The sequence below is a fragment of the Formica exsecta genome, unplaced genomic scaffold (assembly GCF_003651465.1).
Source record: "Formica exsecta isolate Colony F162 unplaced genomic scaffold, ASM365146v1 scaffold262, whole genome shotgun sequence".
Taxonomy (NCBI): Eukaryota; Metazoa; Arthropoda; class Insecta; order Hymenoptera; family Formicidae; genus Formica; species Formica exsecta.
Window position 1 is genome coordinate 336,621 of NW_021849885.1, and position 16,845 is coordinate 353,465.

At 37.5% G+C, this 16,845-nt stretch overlaps 2 protein-coding genes across 5 annotated transcripts in view; one reads left to right on the forward strand and one right to left on the reverse strand.

The window, feature by feature from the left end:
* Positions 1 to 16,845, reverse strand: part of LOC115236908 — a 227,792-nt gene that overhangs the window by 53,736 nt on the left and 157,211 nt on the right. The window lies entirely within an intron of this gene.
* On the forward strand, positions 1,682 to 2,703 carry LOC115236909. The gene is made up of 4 exons (XM_029809642.1): positions 1,682 to 1,976; positions 2,071 to 2,130; positions 2,296 to 2,431; positions 2,532 to 2,703. The coding sequence occupies exons 1-4, from the start codon at positions 1,899 to 1,901 to the stop codon at positions 2,669 to 2,671; spliced, it is 414 nt and encodes a 137-aa protein (XP_029665502.1). The 5' UTR covers positions 1,682 to 1,898; the 3' UTR covers positions 2,672 to 2,703.

Consider the following 16,845-nt stretch of genomic DNA (forward strand, 5'->3'; position numbering starts at 1 on the left):
CTAGTTCGGACTCCTTCACGCCACAACTTCGCTAACAGTAGTAGCAACACTATGCAAACAGCTGTAGTCCCCTTCCTTTTAAGTATGTGGCGTTAGGAATTAACGGAGCGTACGCGATATAATGGTATACTTCGTAAAATACAAAATATTTCTTAAAAAGAAGGCTTTAAATTTTTGCGATATAGTTTTCGGTCTTCTCTATATTCCTAATTACTATAATTTCTTGAATTTTTCCTTTATGTGTTTTATATATTTTTCTAATAAAGATGTGCTAGGAGATATTTTTATTTATAAATAATAATTCTTATCTTACGATAGAAATGTGTAATCTTTTAATGCAACTATATGTAATTTCAATATCATTCATATGTAATCATGCGCATTTAAAGGATCGTTCAAGACTACCAAAAAATGCGATAATAAATCTGCTTCTATGAAATTTTGTTTCCCAACTAACGATGCAACAAGAGCAAGATATTAATGATCTCGTATTCGAGGCAAACATACGGTGGATTTCTCCCATAAGCACGAGTGCGCGCATATATCGAGCCGAATGAAAGAGCTCTTTCAAAGACAAATAACGAGGTAGCGAAAATAACGATATGCACGGTACGGAGCGTGCAATTTCCTAATGTGGCCATTTCGTCGACGGCTGAAAACATCTTTGATTATTCGCGTAATAAGCGAACGCGCGAGTTCAAGTGCTAATGGGCACGCAATAATTATCCGAACGCGAATAAAAACAGGGACTAAGAAGGGCAGTCACTTCGACATACAATGCAAATTTTACTCTTTCGCGGCATTTTCCGTGCTCTTTTCGTTCTGCAACAACCAAAGTGTGTTAATGGCGCGCAGCTAATTAAAGATTTCAATCCTGTCATCCGTAATTACGATCGTTTTTCTTCCATGCGCGTTTTCACCCGCAAAGACGATTACCGAGTCTGTTGATCATTAAAGTCAATCTCCTCGATGGAAAGTCACAACCGTATTGCTATATACTCAGCTGCGCGAGAGAACACGAAAATGCATACTGCGCTTGGGGGATCGAACCTCCTCGAGTACTGGAAAACGGGTGTCTCGTATTTCTTATTTTATGGAAGGTAGCGCGATATTCCGCGGAAAATGCGCAGTAAGTATCTTCTCTGTCTCCGAGGACCCGAGGAGAGGCTGAAAAAATATATATATGTATATATTGCTTAAGAGAAAGAAGAAGAGAATATACATATTATGAAATCGAATAAGGATACATAGACAATGTCGGTCTACGAGCAGTGCGATCGTAATGGTTCAAAATAATCGGTGAAATATATTCTAAAACAAATAGCAAGAGAGCTTGTCCAATCCGTTTTTCTAAAATTTTCCGCGAATATATTAATATTAATTACTATTATAATAATACACTGGTTTCTTGATTTTATTCTGCATATCGATCCTGAATATTCAAATTAATAATGCTTCTGTCGACTAATTTAATTAAATTGACACAAGGGAACTTTAGTATATAAAGTATTTTTCATTGATAAAATATGACTCAAACAGTTTAAAGTTGCCATAAAATTAAAATAACAAAGATTTGCCTTTTCTCGCACGAGTAAATTGCGAAACGTCGCTTTACGATGTACTTCTTTTTTCTAATTTAGATAAATAAATGCGAAAACAAGCGGGAAAATCCTACAAACATTTAGTACGGCGTCGGAAATCAGTCGCGTTTACATAATTTCCGTTCGAGTTAAGAAAAGTTTCAACGATCCATTTTCCAAAGGCGCGCACACTTTAACGACGCTTCGATAAGGACGCGCTGATAGAAGAATTTCGTAACGAGCGTTTAAAGACCCAAGGTATAAAAGCACGCTTCCACGTCGTGGAACGCTACGATTCTCTTAAGCGTGTAACCCAACATGAGCCGACTTTTTCTCCTCGCGTTGTTAATATGCGCCGTTTCGGCCGCGTATCATCCATGTATCATAAAGGATAAGGTACGGCGGATCATCCTGCCAAATAGATGGGTAGTGAAAACTATAGTATTACACCGTGATTATGTGCTAATCTTACTTGGTCGTTCCGTCGTAGGAAAAATCGGATATTCGGGTGATCGATATAGACGATTTCAGCACAGACGATTCCAGCTCCGTGAGTAATTGATCACATTATTTAGCATAATCTCATCATATCATCGTAATTTTTTAAAACTTTTATCTCTTACTCCGATATTGCATTTAACCTAATTATTTATTTCTGTGAATATGTGTGTGTTCTATAATAATATTAATAATATTAATACGTATTTTCAAAAAGGGGGAATCGGATATTCTGACTTTACATCTCCCGGACAAAGGGAAAAAAGAAAAGGGTAGTCAAAAAGGAAAAGGTTCCTGCAAAAGAGATGAAGATTGCGATTCAAATTCAATCTGTTTAGCAAATATTATCTGCGGTACGTAATACAGACTTCCTTATGTCAAAAATTGCAGCTAAATACGTTACTCGAGAAAATGTCACGAATTAAAAGTTCCTTTCTTTTTTTTGGGGCGCAGTAAAGGGAACACGGCGAAATTTAGATTCTCTGGAAGCGAGCACTAATCAATTAAAATCTGGACGATGCAATAAGGGTCAACAATGTCCTCACGTTTCCGTACATGACGACAGCTATGCCGATAAAATTTTTATAGAGTAACCTCGCCCTCGCGAACAATAAACGCATTTGCATCAATCGAATGATTGATTTCCCATCATCGCCCATATCCAGCGGATATCTGTTTGCTTATCTGTATTTCGTGCGCCGATGAAATTTCCCACACTGCACATCCATCCATTGTCGGCGCATGAATATAACATAAACCCCGAAAATATCGAGCATTTAATGGCAGCCCGACCGCGGACGCGAGCGTGTGTAGTAAAGCGGTTAAGTTACATTTTACACGCGGATTCGGAACGTCAACGCGGAGAGATACGGTCGACGTGTAAAAGCCCGCTTTTCCCCTCGCCCTCAAAAAAAAAAAAACAAACAGCATCGCCGGGGAAACATATGGCGCCGTACGATCGGGACTCATTAACGGCGAGAGAAACGGAGGGATACGAGTGAGAGACCGTAAGAAAAGAGGAAGGTTTAGCCCTCTCGCCGTAAATTTTAGTGGGAACAACCGTTTTCGCCTGCAAGCACTGCTTGCAACCCCGCCCGTAACCGCAACCCCGGTTCGAAACAGTGCGACGCCGTTGAAAAACCTTACTACACATTAGATTTACACTCGAAATCAATTAGCTCCTAATTGAAACGGATGAGTCGGTGCGACACGCCCGAGTATTGTTTTATTGAGAAACCTTCGGATATTGGTGGCGACGCCGACAGTAAAAGCTAATACCGATATCGCTTGGGAGATTCTTGTCAGTACGATTTTCTATATAGAAAGTACGTCTATTGTAGTATATAAACAATAGTGAATAAGAGGTGACGGTTCAATAAAATGGTATAAAAAAAATGTTACAACGAATTACAAAGTAACGAAATAATAATGTAAAAAATAAATATTGCATACCTAAAAATTGTGTTTTTGTAAAATATTTTATAATTATAATTATAATATATTATAATTATTTCTTGACACATCGACTTGTTATGCAGAAAGAAAAATTATGTTCAATAATGTACAAGGAATCAGATGCTCATCGGTCAAGGAGGAATTGTTGGTCTTAAGCAAGCAGCCAAGTTGGTGTCTCGTAAAACCTCGCAAAACTCAGCGGCGGCGCGGAAAGATTTACGATTCCAGCAAGAGGAGCGTAACATTCGTAATATCCTTTCTTCGCGAGAAGGCGAACGGTGATTTTTCATGCGGGCCATTCTTCTCTCGTCACGAGGTTTCGTTTAATTTTATTTTAATACGAAAAAAAATGAAAATCTTCGAAACACCGTGTAACGCGCAGCAGCATCCAGATCCGAGAAGATTCGCACACCGAGGACGAGACGGTCGTAAATATTTGCATAACTCGTTGACCCGGCGTCTAGCGGCACACGCGGTTAAATTTCGGGCACGTCAAAATATTTAAAGTCAAGAGCGCAATTAACGAGATTTGCTCTCCTCTAATAGGCGCTGAAGGCGCGACTCATTTTCGCTAGTCATTTTCTGCCCACGGAAAGATCTCGGATAATTCTCCGCCGCTTTGCACGGAATATTATTAAGGCGTGTACTATTTCATGTAATTACTGAATAAAAAAGATCTAAATAATTGGTTAAGATTTTTTCGACCGTATTTTATATTTCATGCATGCATATAAAAAATTGTAATTGTACCAGTTTGATTAATAATTTAAAATTAACCCTGATTAAAATGTAGTAAGTTTTTTCTCAATCACTTTGTGTAGTCACAAGGTGAAGAGAAAGAAAAAGAAAGAAAGAGAGAGAGCAAGAGAAAAAATAGCGCCTTCTAATCTTGGATTATTTAATTCATACTATCGTTTCATCAATCTACTGTCTTATATTGTAATCTATTTTGTAAATAATGTATGCATATTTTCTACATACACTTACACACATAGTTACATATATATATTTTATAGATAGTACGTAGTCGAAAGCGCAGGAACTAAAAAACACGAAGTTTATTTTGAGCGGCGACGATAATGAGTCATTTCGCGAAGAGTCGACGAAAAATAAGCGTCACGAAAGAAAAATTCTGGCACGCGGGACCGAGCTGCGGGTCGCGTTTTTCTGCGCTCAATTTAAACACCGTCTACGTGACAGGCGCGAAACCACCGTAGGCATTTGCGCGTGTGCCACGCGTAGATCGCGACGAGCCGTGGCGGACTCGTCGTTTTTCGTGTACCCTTTTCCCTACGGATTTTATTTTATTTATCGTATGACTGTGTGATTTCAACGTGCTGTGTGATTCCAACGACGAAGGAATAAATCGGCCATGTCTCGCGTCGTGGAAAAGAGCGAAAATAAAATCTCGGTTGACGCGGAGAGTTTGAAATGAAAATACTGTTAAAATAAAGCTTGCCTTATATTCAAGAGAGAATAGAATTTCTGTTAACTCTTGCATCAATTCGAGAAATTGAAATTAAGCTTTCATACATTATATGTATAATATTTTGTGATTCTCCTTCTTTTATCTTATACGAATTAAAAAGGTAGATTAATAAATTTATTAAATGCAGCTATTTTTACGAACATAAAAAATACACGGATATTAATATAAAATGTTTATATACAATTTCCAACAGACCATTAGCACGATATTGCACCACGATGGTTGGATGTTATTGGTTAATTAAGGACAAACCGAATTCATCTTTCGTAGCACGTTTCTCATGTATACTCGCGTAGGGCATTACACGATGGATGCCCACAGCGATGCATTTACACGGAACATAATATGTCTGATCAGGACCGTAACTATCTCCATATATTATGTTCCGCGTGTCCGGAGACACAGGTTCCGACCAAGTGTATCCATGCCAAACAATGTTCCGGGACGCGGGCCTAAATGGTTCCTCGTGTCTGCAGTTATTTCGGCAATTAATCGTCCGTAAGCTCACGATTGAAGCAACTTAATCCTCTCCTCTCTTGTTTATTTCGCTCTCGTTTTCGACTTTACCTAGCGTCTGATCAAACAAAATTCCATCGAACTTAACTTTGGATCATATTAAAAAAAATTATTGAGATTATCTAAGGTTCCGATTGCCTAAAATTACCATTGATCCTGATTTAGTCGATTTAATATTGCTTTGAGGAATGATTGATCAAATTCAGTTTAATCAAAATTGTCGCTATATAAATCGAGTAGTAATGAATAAAAAAATAATCTTAACAAAACCCCCCCAAATCAATTTTAAGCGAATTTTTAGTTCTCTCACATTTTTTAAACATTGCATCACTAGCCTTCTCTGGACATCAATTACTTGAAAAAAAATTCAGACTATCTCTTTTTAAATCTCTCATTCTGATGCAACGTCGAATCAATCATCAATTTCGCTCCAACTTATTTTATCCCGCAACCTTTCTAGCATACTGGGAAATCCCCCCTGAAAACGAAAACATTGACATGTGCGAGGATGACGGCAGCTTTTAACGATCGTTTCTCTCATCCTCGGCGAAGTATCGCAAGGTTTCCTTGCAGTCTACCAAAACGGGAGGTGGCTTCATCCCGCGAAAGTATCTGGAAAAATTCCTTCTCCCTCTCCCCCTCTCTGTCGACAATTCAGACATGCACAGTCGGCAGTCGGATGGGATCGCGACCCTTTTAAGATCCGCCTACATTCCTACATTCTGCCATTTCTGTTTCTCGCGGGTTGATCCGAGGTTGCTGCATTATTTCGCCTAGCAATGTGACGAATGAGGCTGTTATCGATCAATGTTGAAGATAAATAAACATGTCGTGCAGTGTCGAAACAACTTTTTAATTGTCGCTTTAATTTTTATTAATATCTTAAATATTATATTTAAATTATATTCGCGATTTCTTGATACAAAAAAAATGTTATCTTATTATAAACTTTTCCTATTAATAGATATGTTAAATAATCAAGTCGAGACATATGATATAATAAAAATAATACTCTTGCAAACAGATATGATATGCAATATTAAATGAATATTGTTTCATGATAGGCTACATTACGTATATTTTGTACTGCATCGATAAAATTGCTCCGTGAAATTATTAGTTTGTGTTAATTGCGGTAAGAGTTGGGAAACTATTATTTCGAAGAGAAGAATGAGAAAATATGCGAGTGATATGCCGTCGGAATTAACGTTCTTCTTGGTTTCAGAACGCGCTCGCATTTCGTTCGACATTTCGTGACCGAAAAGCCTCTCGCATAAAGAACATTTTTACGTCGTCGGAACGTCGCGCAACTCGATGCGAAACGTTTATGTACGCGTATTAAAAAATTCTTCTCTCGAGATTCTCGGGAATCCAATCTTTTTCCTCCTCGACAGTACGGCGGGCTCGTTACCGGGACGCGCACAGTTACGAGACAAGGAGAGGGTGTCATGGAAATAGAGTGTAAGCCCCGAGAGGAGCTTCGCTAAGCTGAGAGACAGGCACACGCGTACATATATACAAAGCGAGCGAGCGAGCGACCGAGTGAATTTCAGAGACAGAAAAAGAGCGAGTGAGAGAATGAATTTTATAGTGGAGGGCCAGTGAGAAATACAGTAGCATAGAGCAGGATATACATCGTGCACTAGAGTTAAGTTCTCTCAGAATACTATACATGGTACATAAAAAATGATTTGTGACCAATAAACGTATGTGGCCAAACACCACTATCTGAGATGTTATTATTGTTACAAAAGAAATACTTTAGTCATTGAACAATTAAAATAAAATATTATTATATTTCTATCCTACTTATTCTATCCTACGATTTAAACAATACAAATGTTAAATTCTGTTTAATATTAATGGAAGACAAAATAATGATAAAACTAATCGTGTCTATTTTCACGTCAAAAAAGCAATGGGTTTCATAAATTACAGTGAGAAAGATAAAGAAAAGTAAGAATAAAAAATGGGGCTTTTCTTGCACAGATTTTAAGTAAGATTTAGCGCGTGCGGGAAAATAGAGTAATAAGGACACACACAAAGCACGATGTTTTCCCAGCATCGCTCATTCGCGTAACTGCCGGCTGATACGCGATACGCTTACTCGACTCGATTCCCCAAAACGTCGCCCTAACTCACTCGCAACCGCCCACAATTCGTCGTTCTGGACTTGTTAAACGCCCCAGCGATGCTACAAAGTCGCCCCGGGTGTGTTGAAACGATCCGCTTCGTAGAACGGCGCGAGTGTATATCAGCCGCTTCTGTGACGCTTTCGCAAAACGATCCGCTTACTGGTTACACGATCGAGAATCTCATGCCGTGCCGTGGTAACATAATTTACTAAAGCACCCAGTAACTTAGTATCGTTTAGAAAGTTGCGCTCGCAAAACTTTCACCATCTTAATTTTTTATATCTTTTATTCTGATATCTAGAAAGGAAATATATGGGGAAAGTTATTTTTGAAATTCTTGATTAAGGAAATAAATATCTGCATTTTTTCACGAGTTTAAAAACTAATGAAATTTATCTTATTGTTAGATTCATTGCAAAAATGCGACTATTAATTTTTCGATTAGAAATTGCTTGTGTTCTCCTATTTCTTTATAAAGAGAGCTCCGTCACCACATATAAAGTATCGAATGATATGCAACTTTATGATACATTGATCGGAAAAAAATACGGCAAAATAGAAAATCCGGAAAATCCGAGAAGGAAAAATGTGCGAGGAGAGGTCGAAGGAGAGCACCGGGAGGGAAACGAACGATCCTGTTAGCCGTTGCGCGGAAGTCATAAAGAGCCGGCAAATCTTTTCATTATCGCGCCGCGTAAGTGATACGTATATCATACTAAAGGGGCTATTTCGCGGGCATTATACTCGAGAGAAACGAGCCCGATCCCGGGGCTCGCGCGCGCGAGTTGCGGCGCGGCGGACGCGTTTTCCGCGTCGCGCCATGTCGCCGCGTAAAGTGCGTGCGAGGATTAAGCCAGGCCATTTCTCCGGTTCGTCTACACCTCGCTTCGTCCTTCACGCACCCCCCCGTACTATTGCACGCGTCCCTCGCCGCCCTTTATCATCCCCTTCCATCTCATGGCGACTCACCGCTCTCGCCGCTCCTATCGAGGGAGAGCTCTCTTTACGAGCGCTAACGCGACTTCCGTATATGGTGCAGTCCGTGTTTCCTCTCTTAGAGAGTGAGACCACGTGCGCGCATCGCGTAATCCCGTATAGCGAAAGTTTTATCGTCGCTCCTACGGACGGTGGCTATTAAAATAATAGGAAGCTTTACGACGGGAAATTAATTCGCGCGATACACGCACGAACAACGATCTCTCGCTCTGTAATTGTGGCGTGCCGCGGAAATGTTATAATTTTCCGAGTCCGCCGCGACGGTTCTGTTCATTTATGGTACTTAATTAAATATATCGGGCTCTTAACCGCTTAAGGTCTCGGTACGCCCATCTCTCGCACGATCGCGAATTATTTTTAAATATTACATGCCCTTTTTTAGAATATGAATATTAAACAATGATTTTCATTCTCTCGCGCTGTTATACCGAAAGCTTCCATTAGTCGTACATTGTTAGACCGTGAGACTTGCGATTAATCATCAATATATTAACTTTTTATATTCTCTTGTTATATAAAAATATGTAAAATATATTTTAATCCTGCTTTAAAATAATTAAATTCAATTACGTTCCATTAAAGAAATATTAAAAATGTATTATCTGCTTTGTTTCATATTGCTATATTTTGTGAAAAATATGTAATATAAAATATGTAAAAGGATAATATCAGTAAGGAATTTTAATGAATAAAATAATTTAATTCTGCAGAATAATAATACATTTATAAATTTCCGACTCATATCATACATTTAATCAAAATAAAAACAAGAGATTTTGAATACCATAAATTTTTTCATATATGTATGAACATCGATCGGGTTCTAAAAGATGTTTTATGCGTCTGTCAACGTTGTGGCAATAAACATATTATCTTTCATATATTGGCAATGTAATGCACGATGGCAAATTCATTTGAGACAGCGCGCCGTTCTTAGAGAATTTAATTACATTTTAAAAACATCGTAATATACACAATGTTGTCTTATCAAGGCTACAATCGCGATCTGTAAACTGAAGAAATATCATTCATAGGGAGTGCTATCTGACATTACACTCGAATATATAAAAAAGGATGTATAAATTTTTCTGCTAGCTGCAATGTAAATATATATACAGAATCATCGATTAAACAATGTAGTTCGTCCGGTCGATTTTCGTTGCCGTTAAATATTCATCGGTGACCATTTGGGATCAGTAAAACGGTAACGATTCGAGTTAACGTCGGCGCGAGCCTAAGTCACTCCCTTTTGTAGGCCTGAGCCTCCACTTTTACGGCTCAAAATTACTGCCGGGCAACCCTCATATGTTTACGGCCGTCAGCGTCGCGACGTCGCGCTGCGTTAAAACTGGTCCGCCCTAACGCAAACTCATCACGATGAGTGAATCGATCACGCGGACGCGACGTTTCGTACCATTAATCTTTACAGATTGTCCCAGAAGCCCCGATCGCGTATTACCGTAAGCAGATTACGGATAATCCGTGGCGAATATTTTACATCGGGACCGAATAAGCGAGACGCGAACACACATAATTCACTATTTATTCGTTGACGCGCTTTTATTGAAAGTGACAGGCCCGCGATTCCCCTCAAATATCTCCCGAAATATCGACGGGACGCAATGTAAAATTTGATAATTAAAATGTCGATGTCACACGGTGTGCTCATAATTACTATATTTTATATAACGAATAAATGGAATGAACCGGCGGAATCAATTTCGTTGCAGTTGCAATTAACGGCGAGTTCGATTTATTTGCGCGCGCATACAGAAACTCTGGGGTTTATCTCTCACTATTTTATTACGATTTTCGGCCACGTCTGATTCAATATCATCAATCTTATAAAATTATAATTTTCAATCATATCTGACTCGCTGCTATATTTGTTGATTTTTCAACAAATTAAATAACCATTTATATATGTATAAAATAAAATTGAAATAAGCGGCAATTTTATAATTTTGTTTTTCATTCATAGAAATATTAAGAAAGTAAAATACGACAATTAAAATAATTTTCGAAATAATGCACGACATAAAATAATCGTGAACAAATTGCAACAATCGTTCTCGCTAAAAAACCGCCATTGTAACTGTTGATGATCGCACTGCTCTTAGATGTGCTTATTAAGTGACGTGTCAAAAACGGTGCGAGACAACGGCGGTCGTCTACGATGAATCACGACAGTAAAAGTCCCTGGAATTCACGCTATTAGATTAAGAGACGGACACATGCGTGTTTTGCGTCCAACACAAAATTAAGGTTCGTCTTCTCGTGCGAGGCATGCTTTCGAGGGAAAGGTCTGATGCCGACATTCTCGGGCGAACTGCGTTTAACGGCTGTGAAATTGTGTTTCTCGTAGAATATTAGTAATCTTTTACGCTGGCAGAGACCGCGATAAAATTATGATAGAACTTAATAATTATCACGGTTTAACGAAGGGCGAATTTAGAGACTTTTTGTTGTGACTGCTTAAATTCTTTATTTTATTTTAACGGCAAATTATAATAGTTTCCCTGAGATATCAAGAATTTTTGATAAAATAAACGCGACGTCATTGTCACAATTATAAATTAATTGGCCGTAGAAATTAAATCTGGGAAACGTAAATTAAAACTTCTATCAAAATATAATAAGAAACTTAGATTAATTTCATGCATATATTTAAAACTGCTGTCAGTTTAATAAAAACTTGTTCGTCTATCTCCTCCTAGCAGATCTGTTTGTGTCACACAGATTTAACTTCATTTAAAATAATCTACGTTATATTTGTACTATCACATTATTGCAAGAGAGAACTCCATGGCAAAATTAATTTAAAAAATCAATATATCAAATAACAGAAGTAATTTCAACAACGAAAATAAATCTTTGCTCGATTATAATTTTTATAACTGATATGTAACTTTGTTTTGATAATAATCATAATTTATCGTAAAAATATATGTGCACAGAATATTTTTGAAATCTATATTACACAATATAGAGTACTATTCTTTTTCAAGCAAAAATACAGATATCGTAATACACATAAAATGACATCGTGAAAGGGCAGAATCTCCTGCGACAAATGTGCCGAAATATACATAATGGCGGATTCCATGTGCTGCGCGGAAATCGACGACGTCGATCACGTACGATCCGTACGAGCTTTTAATACGACGTAGTCGGCAAAGTTGGACGGAGATCTTGTGACGGAATACCGTCTTATTCCCGACGACAGTGTCGACCCAAGGCTTACTGACGTTGTAGGACGCGTGTCTGATCCCGGGTAAGTTCGTGAGTTGATTTTTCCTCTCGCCATTACTACACTACCATCACCATCGCCCACTCTCGCACCCGAACCTGATCGCGATTTGCCCTTACTCGTGAACTCGCAAGATTTCCCGTGTGTTTTCAGCACGCACACGAAAGCTTATAAGGAGGGAGAGGGTGGGCGGACTTTAATCTACACGACGGTGTTTGCGGTCGAGCCATTGGCAACCCTCCTCATCACTTTCGCAATCTCATGCAAAACGACCTCAGACCTCTTCTTGAGTCCGAAACACTTTCTAATCTTCGATCCTCGGTAACTTGGTACTCGAAACAACAATTTTCACTCTTTTACGTTGCAAAAATCGTTTGAAAGTAATTATTTTAATACACAATTTTACGATAATATTCTCTAAACATCGTAAACGCTTATAATATTTCGAATATTAATTGCTATACTATCCATTTTATAATATATAAAAGATTTTTATAATATAAGTATTGTGTACATGATCTAAACCTTATGTAATTTATTATGTAAACTATATGTATTTCTATAAATTTTGTTTTCTATATTTCTATTCCTATATTTTTATTTCTATATTTTCTATAATGTTTAATTTCCTTTGCTCAATTAATACTTAAAAATGAACAATAATGAAAAATCTATCTCCTTGATTTAGTTCGATGAATGATCAATTCGATAAAACTTTATCTGTTAAATTACATCAATGAATTTATGGCTGATGTTGCGTGTCTAACGAATCTTCTTGACGATCCGTTTCATTTTACGTCTCAATTTCATATCTTCTTTCTTTATACCGATGGTGATTAAACGTCAAATTTCCCGAGCGAATAGAGTAATTGGAGTGATCTCATCCTCGAGTAGAGCCATAAATTTGTTATTCACCGGAGCTCACGCGCATCTTAACGTCAGCCAGTAATTAACTGAGCGAAGATCGGAGTGTTTATATTTCATCTCTCGTGGAAAATTTACGCGATCCGCTCATTTCGTTGGAAGGTAGAAGTAACAAAGTGGAAGCAGATATCAGTGGCATACGTTATGCCAACGTTGCGCGCGCGGTATATTTATACAGTCTATAAATCATGGCGATAACGCGCGCGTTAACAAACGCACGGGTCGAGCTGAACGGAATACCCAATGACACGGAAGTTCCCGAACTACGACCGACTCTGTCACGTGTTGTTTTATACAGCGACTTCCACGCTAAGTAAAAGGTGTCGCGCGAGGGGAGCACAAACCCAAAAGGATCAAATGTAATCCGGGCTCGTCAGATCATGGCAGTTCTAAGTCGTGACCACTGCTATCTATCCGATTCAGAAACCGGAGTTATGCCCCTCGAGGAGACAGTTCGTGGGGACAGTTAAAAAATTATGGGATTAGAGTCCGGATCTGATTTTAGCGCTAACGACGCATCGTAAAATACGTTTATAACGTAATGCTAGGCTGAGGATATTGTGCAAGCTATACATTAATTTCTGATTTGTTATTGAATTAAAAAGAAAATCAAAAATATGGTTTAATGCATCAATAAATATTATTCGCTGATTTTTCGACATTTTTCGATTTCACCACAATTTTTAACTTTTCTTTGTAATTTATTTATACTAGAACATTACAAATTTACTTTGTAATATAATTCGAAATAATATCTATATATATATAATTATAATATATATAAATATGCTCACCGCTCACTGCTTACTGCTCATTGCTCACTGGTCACTGGTCACTGCTCATTGCTCACATTTCGCGATATTTATCACGATCGCGTTTATAAAAGGAATTTGACGGAGCGTCCCGCACACTACTACATTCGTGTTCAAGAGTCGCCGTACGAATGATAAGGCCGTAACACACGTAAACAATAGAGCGTTATACGCCGCCAAGGCCAAATACCATGTTATTGACAATTTGCGACTGCTCACTGTTCACTGCTCACTGCTCATTGTTCATTGTTCATTGCTCACATTTCCCGATACTTATCACGATCGCGTTTAGGAAAGGAATTTGACGGAGCGCCCGCACACTACTACATTACCGTTCAAGTGTCGCCGTACGAATGATAACAAGGCCGTAACACGTAAACAATAGAGCGTTATACGCCGTCAAGGCCGAATACCATGTTATTGATGTTGTCAAAATATTTTACATACTAAGACATTTATATACATGTATACACACATATATATATGCGCGGAATATTGAATTATATAAAGATTTTAATTTTTATTGATCAATTATTTATTAAACGGTTGATATATCACGGAATTTATCGTTATGTTAATTACTCGGACTTGTAATTTGATTGTTTTATTACTTGAATAAATCACGTGAAATATGCACTTTGAGGTCTGTTGTCACGATATATGTATGTAATTACTTATTATAAATGATAAATAATTATTAAATGTATTATAATAGCAAATAATTTCTCGATATTGATCGCGATCGCGTTTAGAAAAAGAATTCGACGGAGCGTCTCGCTCTACTATTTTCCTGCTCGAGTGTTGTCACACGAATGATAACAGAGTCGAGACACGTAAACATTAGCGCGCTATATGTCGCAAAAACTGAACACCATGTGTTATTATTACTTTGATGCCAAAATATTTTACGTATTATAACGATATACTATACTATACGCGCGCGCAATATATTATATTTTACATACATATAGGGGAGAGTTGCCTATATCATACCACTTAAGATATTTTATTAATAACAAATAAGGAAGAAAAATTCAACATAAAGTAATAATTATTAAATAACATATTTATAAGTAATAGTTGAGACAAAAATAAATTTTTGGTTTTTTTTTTTTTACTGAGACATATATACTATTATACACAATTATACACATTTGAGAGAAAAACTCTGTCTTCTTCAAAATTATCATAATAATCTTCGCGCTGTCAAACAGCCGCTAACACAGGGAAGCATGCGATACAATGATTAGAATTTTTTGAAGCGTAAAACCTCCCCCATTAACGCAGCAGAAACAAAGAAAGAGAGAGAGAGAGTACAATTATAAACAAATTTATTTATATAAATTATTTCTTGACTATTATAATATTAAATTGTCAAACTGTACGAACTGAATTTTTAAGAGTGGATTATTTAGATATTTTCTCTTTACACATGCCAGTCAAATTTAAACGTATTTAAACTGTTTCTATAGCAAAAAATGCTACTATATATAATATGATTTTTTATATAAAAAGGATAATAAAGAGATTAAAATAAATAATCCAATTTAAAAAAAAACGCCAATTAAAAAAAATCAATGTATCATATTATTCTGTACAGCAAATCCGATCCTACAATTACAATGAGGAGAAAATGGAGCGCGTAAAATCGAGCATGTAACGTATGATATCACATTCGGAAATAAGTTCTTCGCATTTCATCGACGCGATATTTCCACGTGCTCCAATAGCTCGGCGGGGTCGGCTAACTGCAGCGAGAGCACGCGAAAAGAAAAATCAACGTGAGTGATTGCACAAGTCGAGTGTGCGAAGAGGATCACCGCGGATCGACGTTGTAAAAGCGCCGGACCGTTGCCCTGAATCGATTGTGTTCGGGATGTCCGTGCGCTGGCGAATTTTGCCGAGATATACAAGGTGTCCAATTCCGGCCGCGACGACTGTGATTGATTTCTCGGCGAATTTCGGGCCGATGTCTGTTTAGCGAGAATTTAAAGGGAGAAAGAGAAAAGCGTTCCTCGATGTGTTAGAAACTTTTTGAATATACGAATGTGAGTAATTAATGCGAATGAGAGAACTAATATACTATAAAGTTGATTGTTTAAAAAATGATCATTTTATACATTTTTATTTGAAAAAAATATTTAATTTTATTAAATCTTTTGCAAATTGAGTTTTAATGTTAGAGATAAATGTCTGAAAATAATCTCATTTACCGATTAATTTCAAGAAAATTTTATATTAACAGAAATTTTATTCGAGATTCAAAACATTTAATCAAGAAAATAAAATACTGACGACAAATCTTATTAAATTTCCGCGAAAAGGAATAATCAATTTTCATTCTGAAATTATACGAGTTCTAATTGAAACACAGTGTACATTTCACAACATATTCGCAAAGGTCCTGATTTTTCCAAGATCGCATGCACGTGGGATATTCACGCGATCATCGGCCGGCATGGAATCGAGGACATAGCTTATATCCAAAAGAGGGCCATAAATTCTGGCATCGGTTCCTTCCGCAGCACGCCATGAATCAGGATTTTTAGATCGGCCATGTTCGACCCGTGACCGGCGTATGTCCATTCTTGGACAGCGAGGGTGTCGTCCACGATAATACATATTCGTGAAACGTTGGTGCTTCCGAGCCAGATCGAATCTTTTAAAGCAGTATATGACACGTATTAATTGTCATCGCTTTGTCGGATTTTTTCTCGAGCGACTTCTCTCGCAATAAATTATTTTTTCGGTGTATCGAGAAAACGCGCCCAGGGGAACACCGCGACGAAAGTTACGATAATCTACTGTTAACAGGTTGTCAAGCGGCCGGCAATTTATTAATAGACTTCCCGACATGAAGCGTGAAAACGAGACTCGACGACAAGTTGTCAGATGATAATGAATGTCTATTAACTAAAAGAACTCCCTTCGGAAATATGTTGCGAGCGTCACATTTATCAATTATGATACGTTGTTGGAATTATGACATGGAAAATTCTTCAAACATTCTGTAATTCTTCCTGTTATAAAATCAAGCGATGTGAGTTTACGATAATAAAAGTTAATTATTAAAAAAATTAGTATTGAACAAAACGTTTGGGGAGAGTGATTGGGAAGAGAAGGAACGTTCATTGACTTTCTGCAGTCTCATTAACTTTCTGTCGAGAGTTAAATGGTTCGCAGATTTTTT

What these genes read in the sequence shown, in the direction of transcription:
- LOC115236909 (XM_029809642.1), top strand. Translation starts at nt 1,899, where the DNA reads ATGAGCCGACTTTTTCTCCTCGCGTTGTTAATATGCGCCGTTTCGGCC. An exon ending in GCACAGACGATTCCAGCTCC is followed by an intron (nt 2,131 to 2,295) that starts GTGAGTAATTGA and finishes ATTTTCAAAAAG; the next exon opens with GGGGAATCGGATATTCTGAC. An exon ending in TTTAGCAAATATTATCTGCG is followed by an intron (nt 2,432 to 2,531) that starts GTACGTAATACA and finishes TTTGGGGCGCAG; the next exon opens with TAAAGGGAACACGGCGAAAT.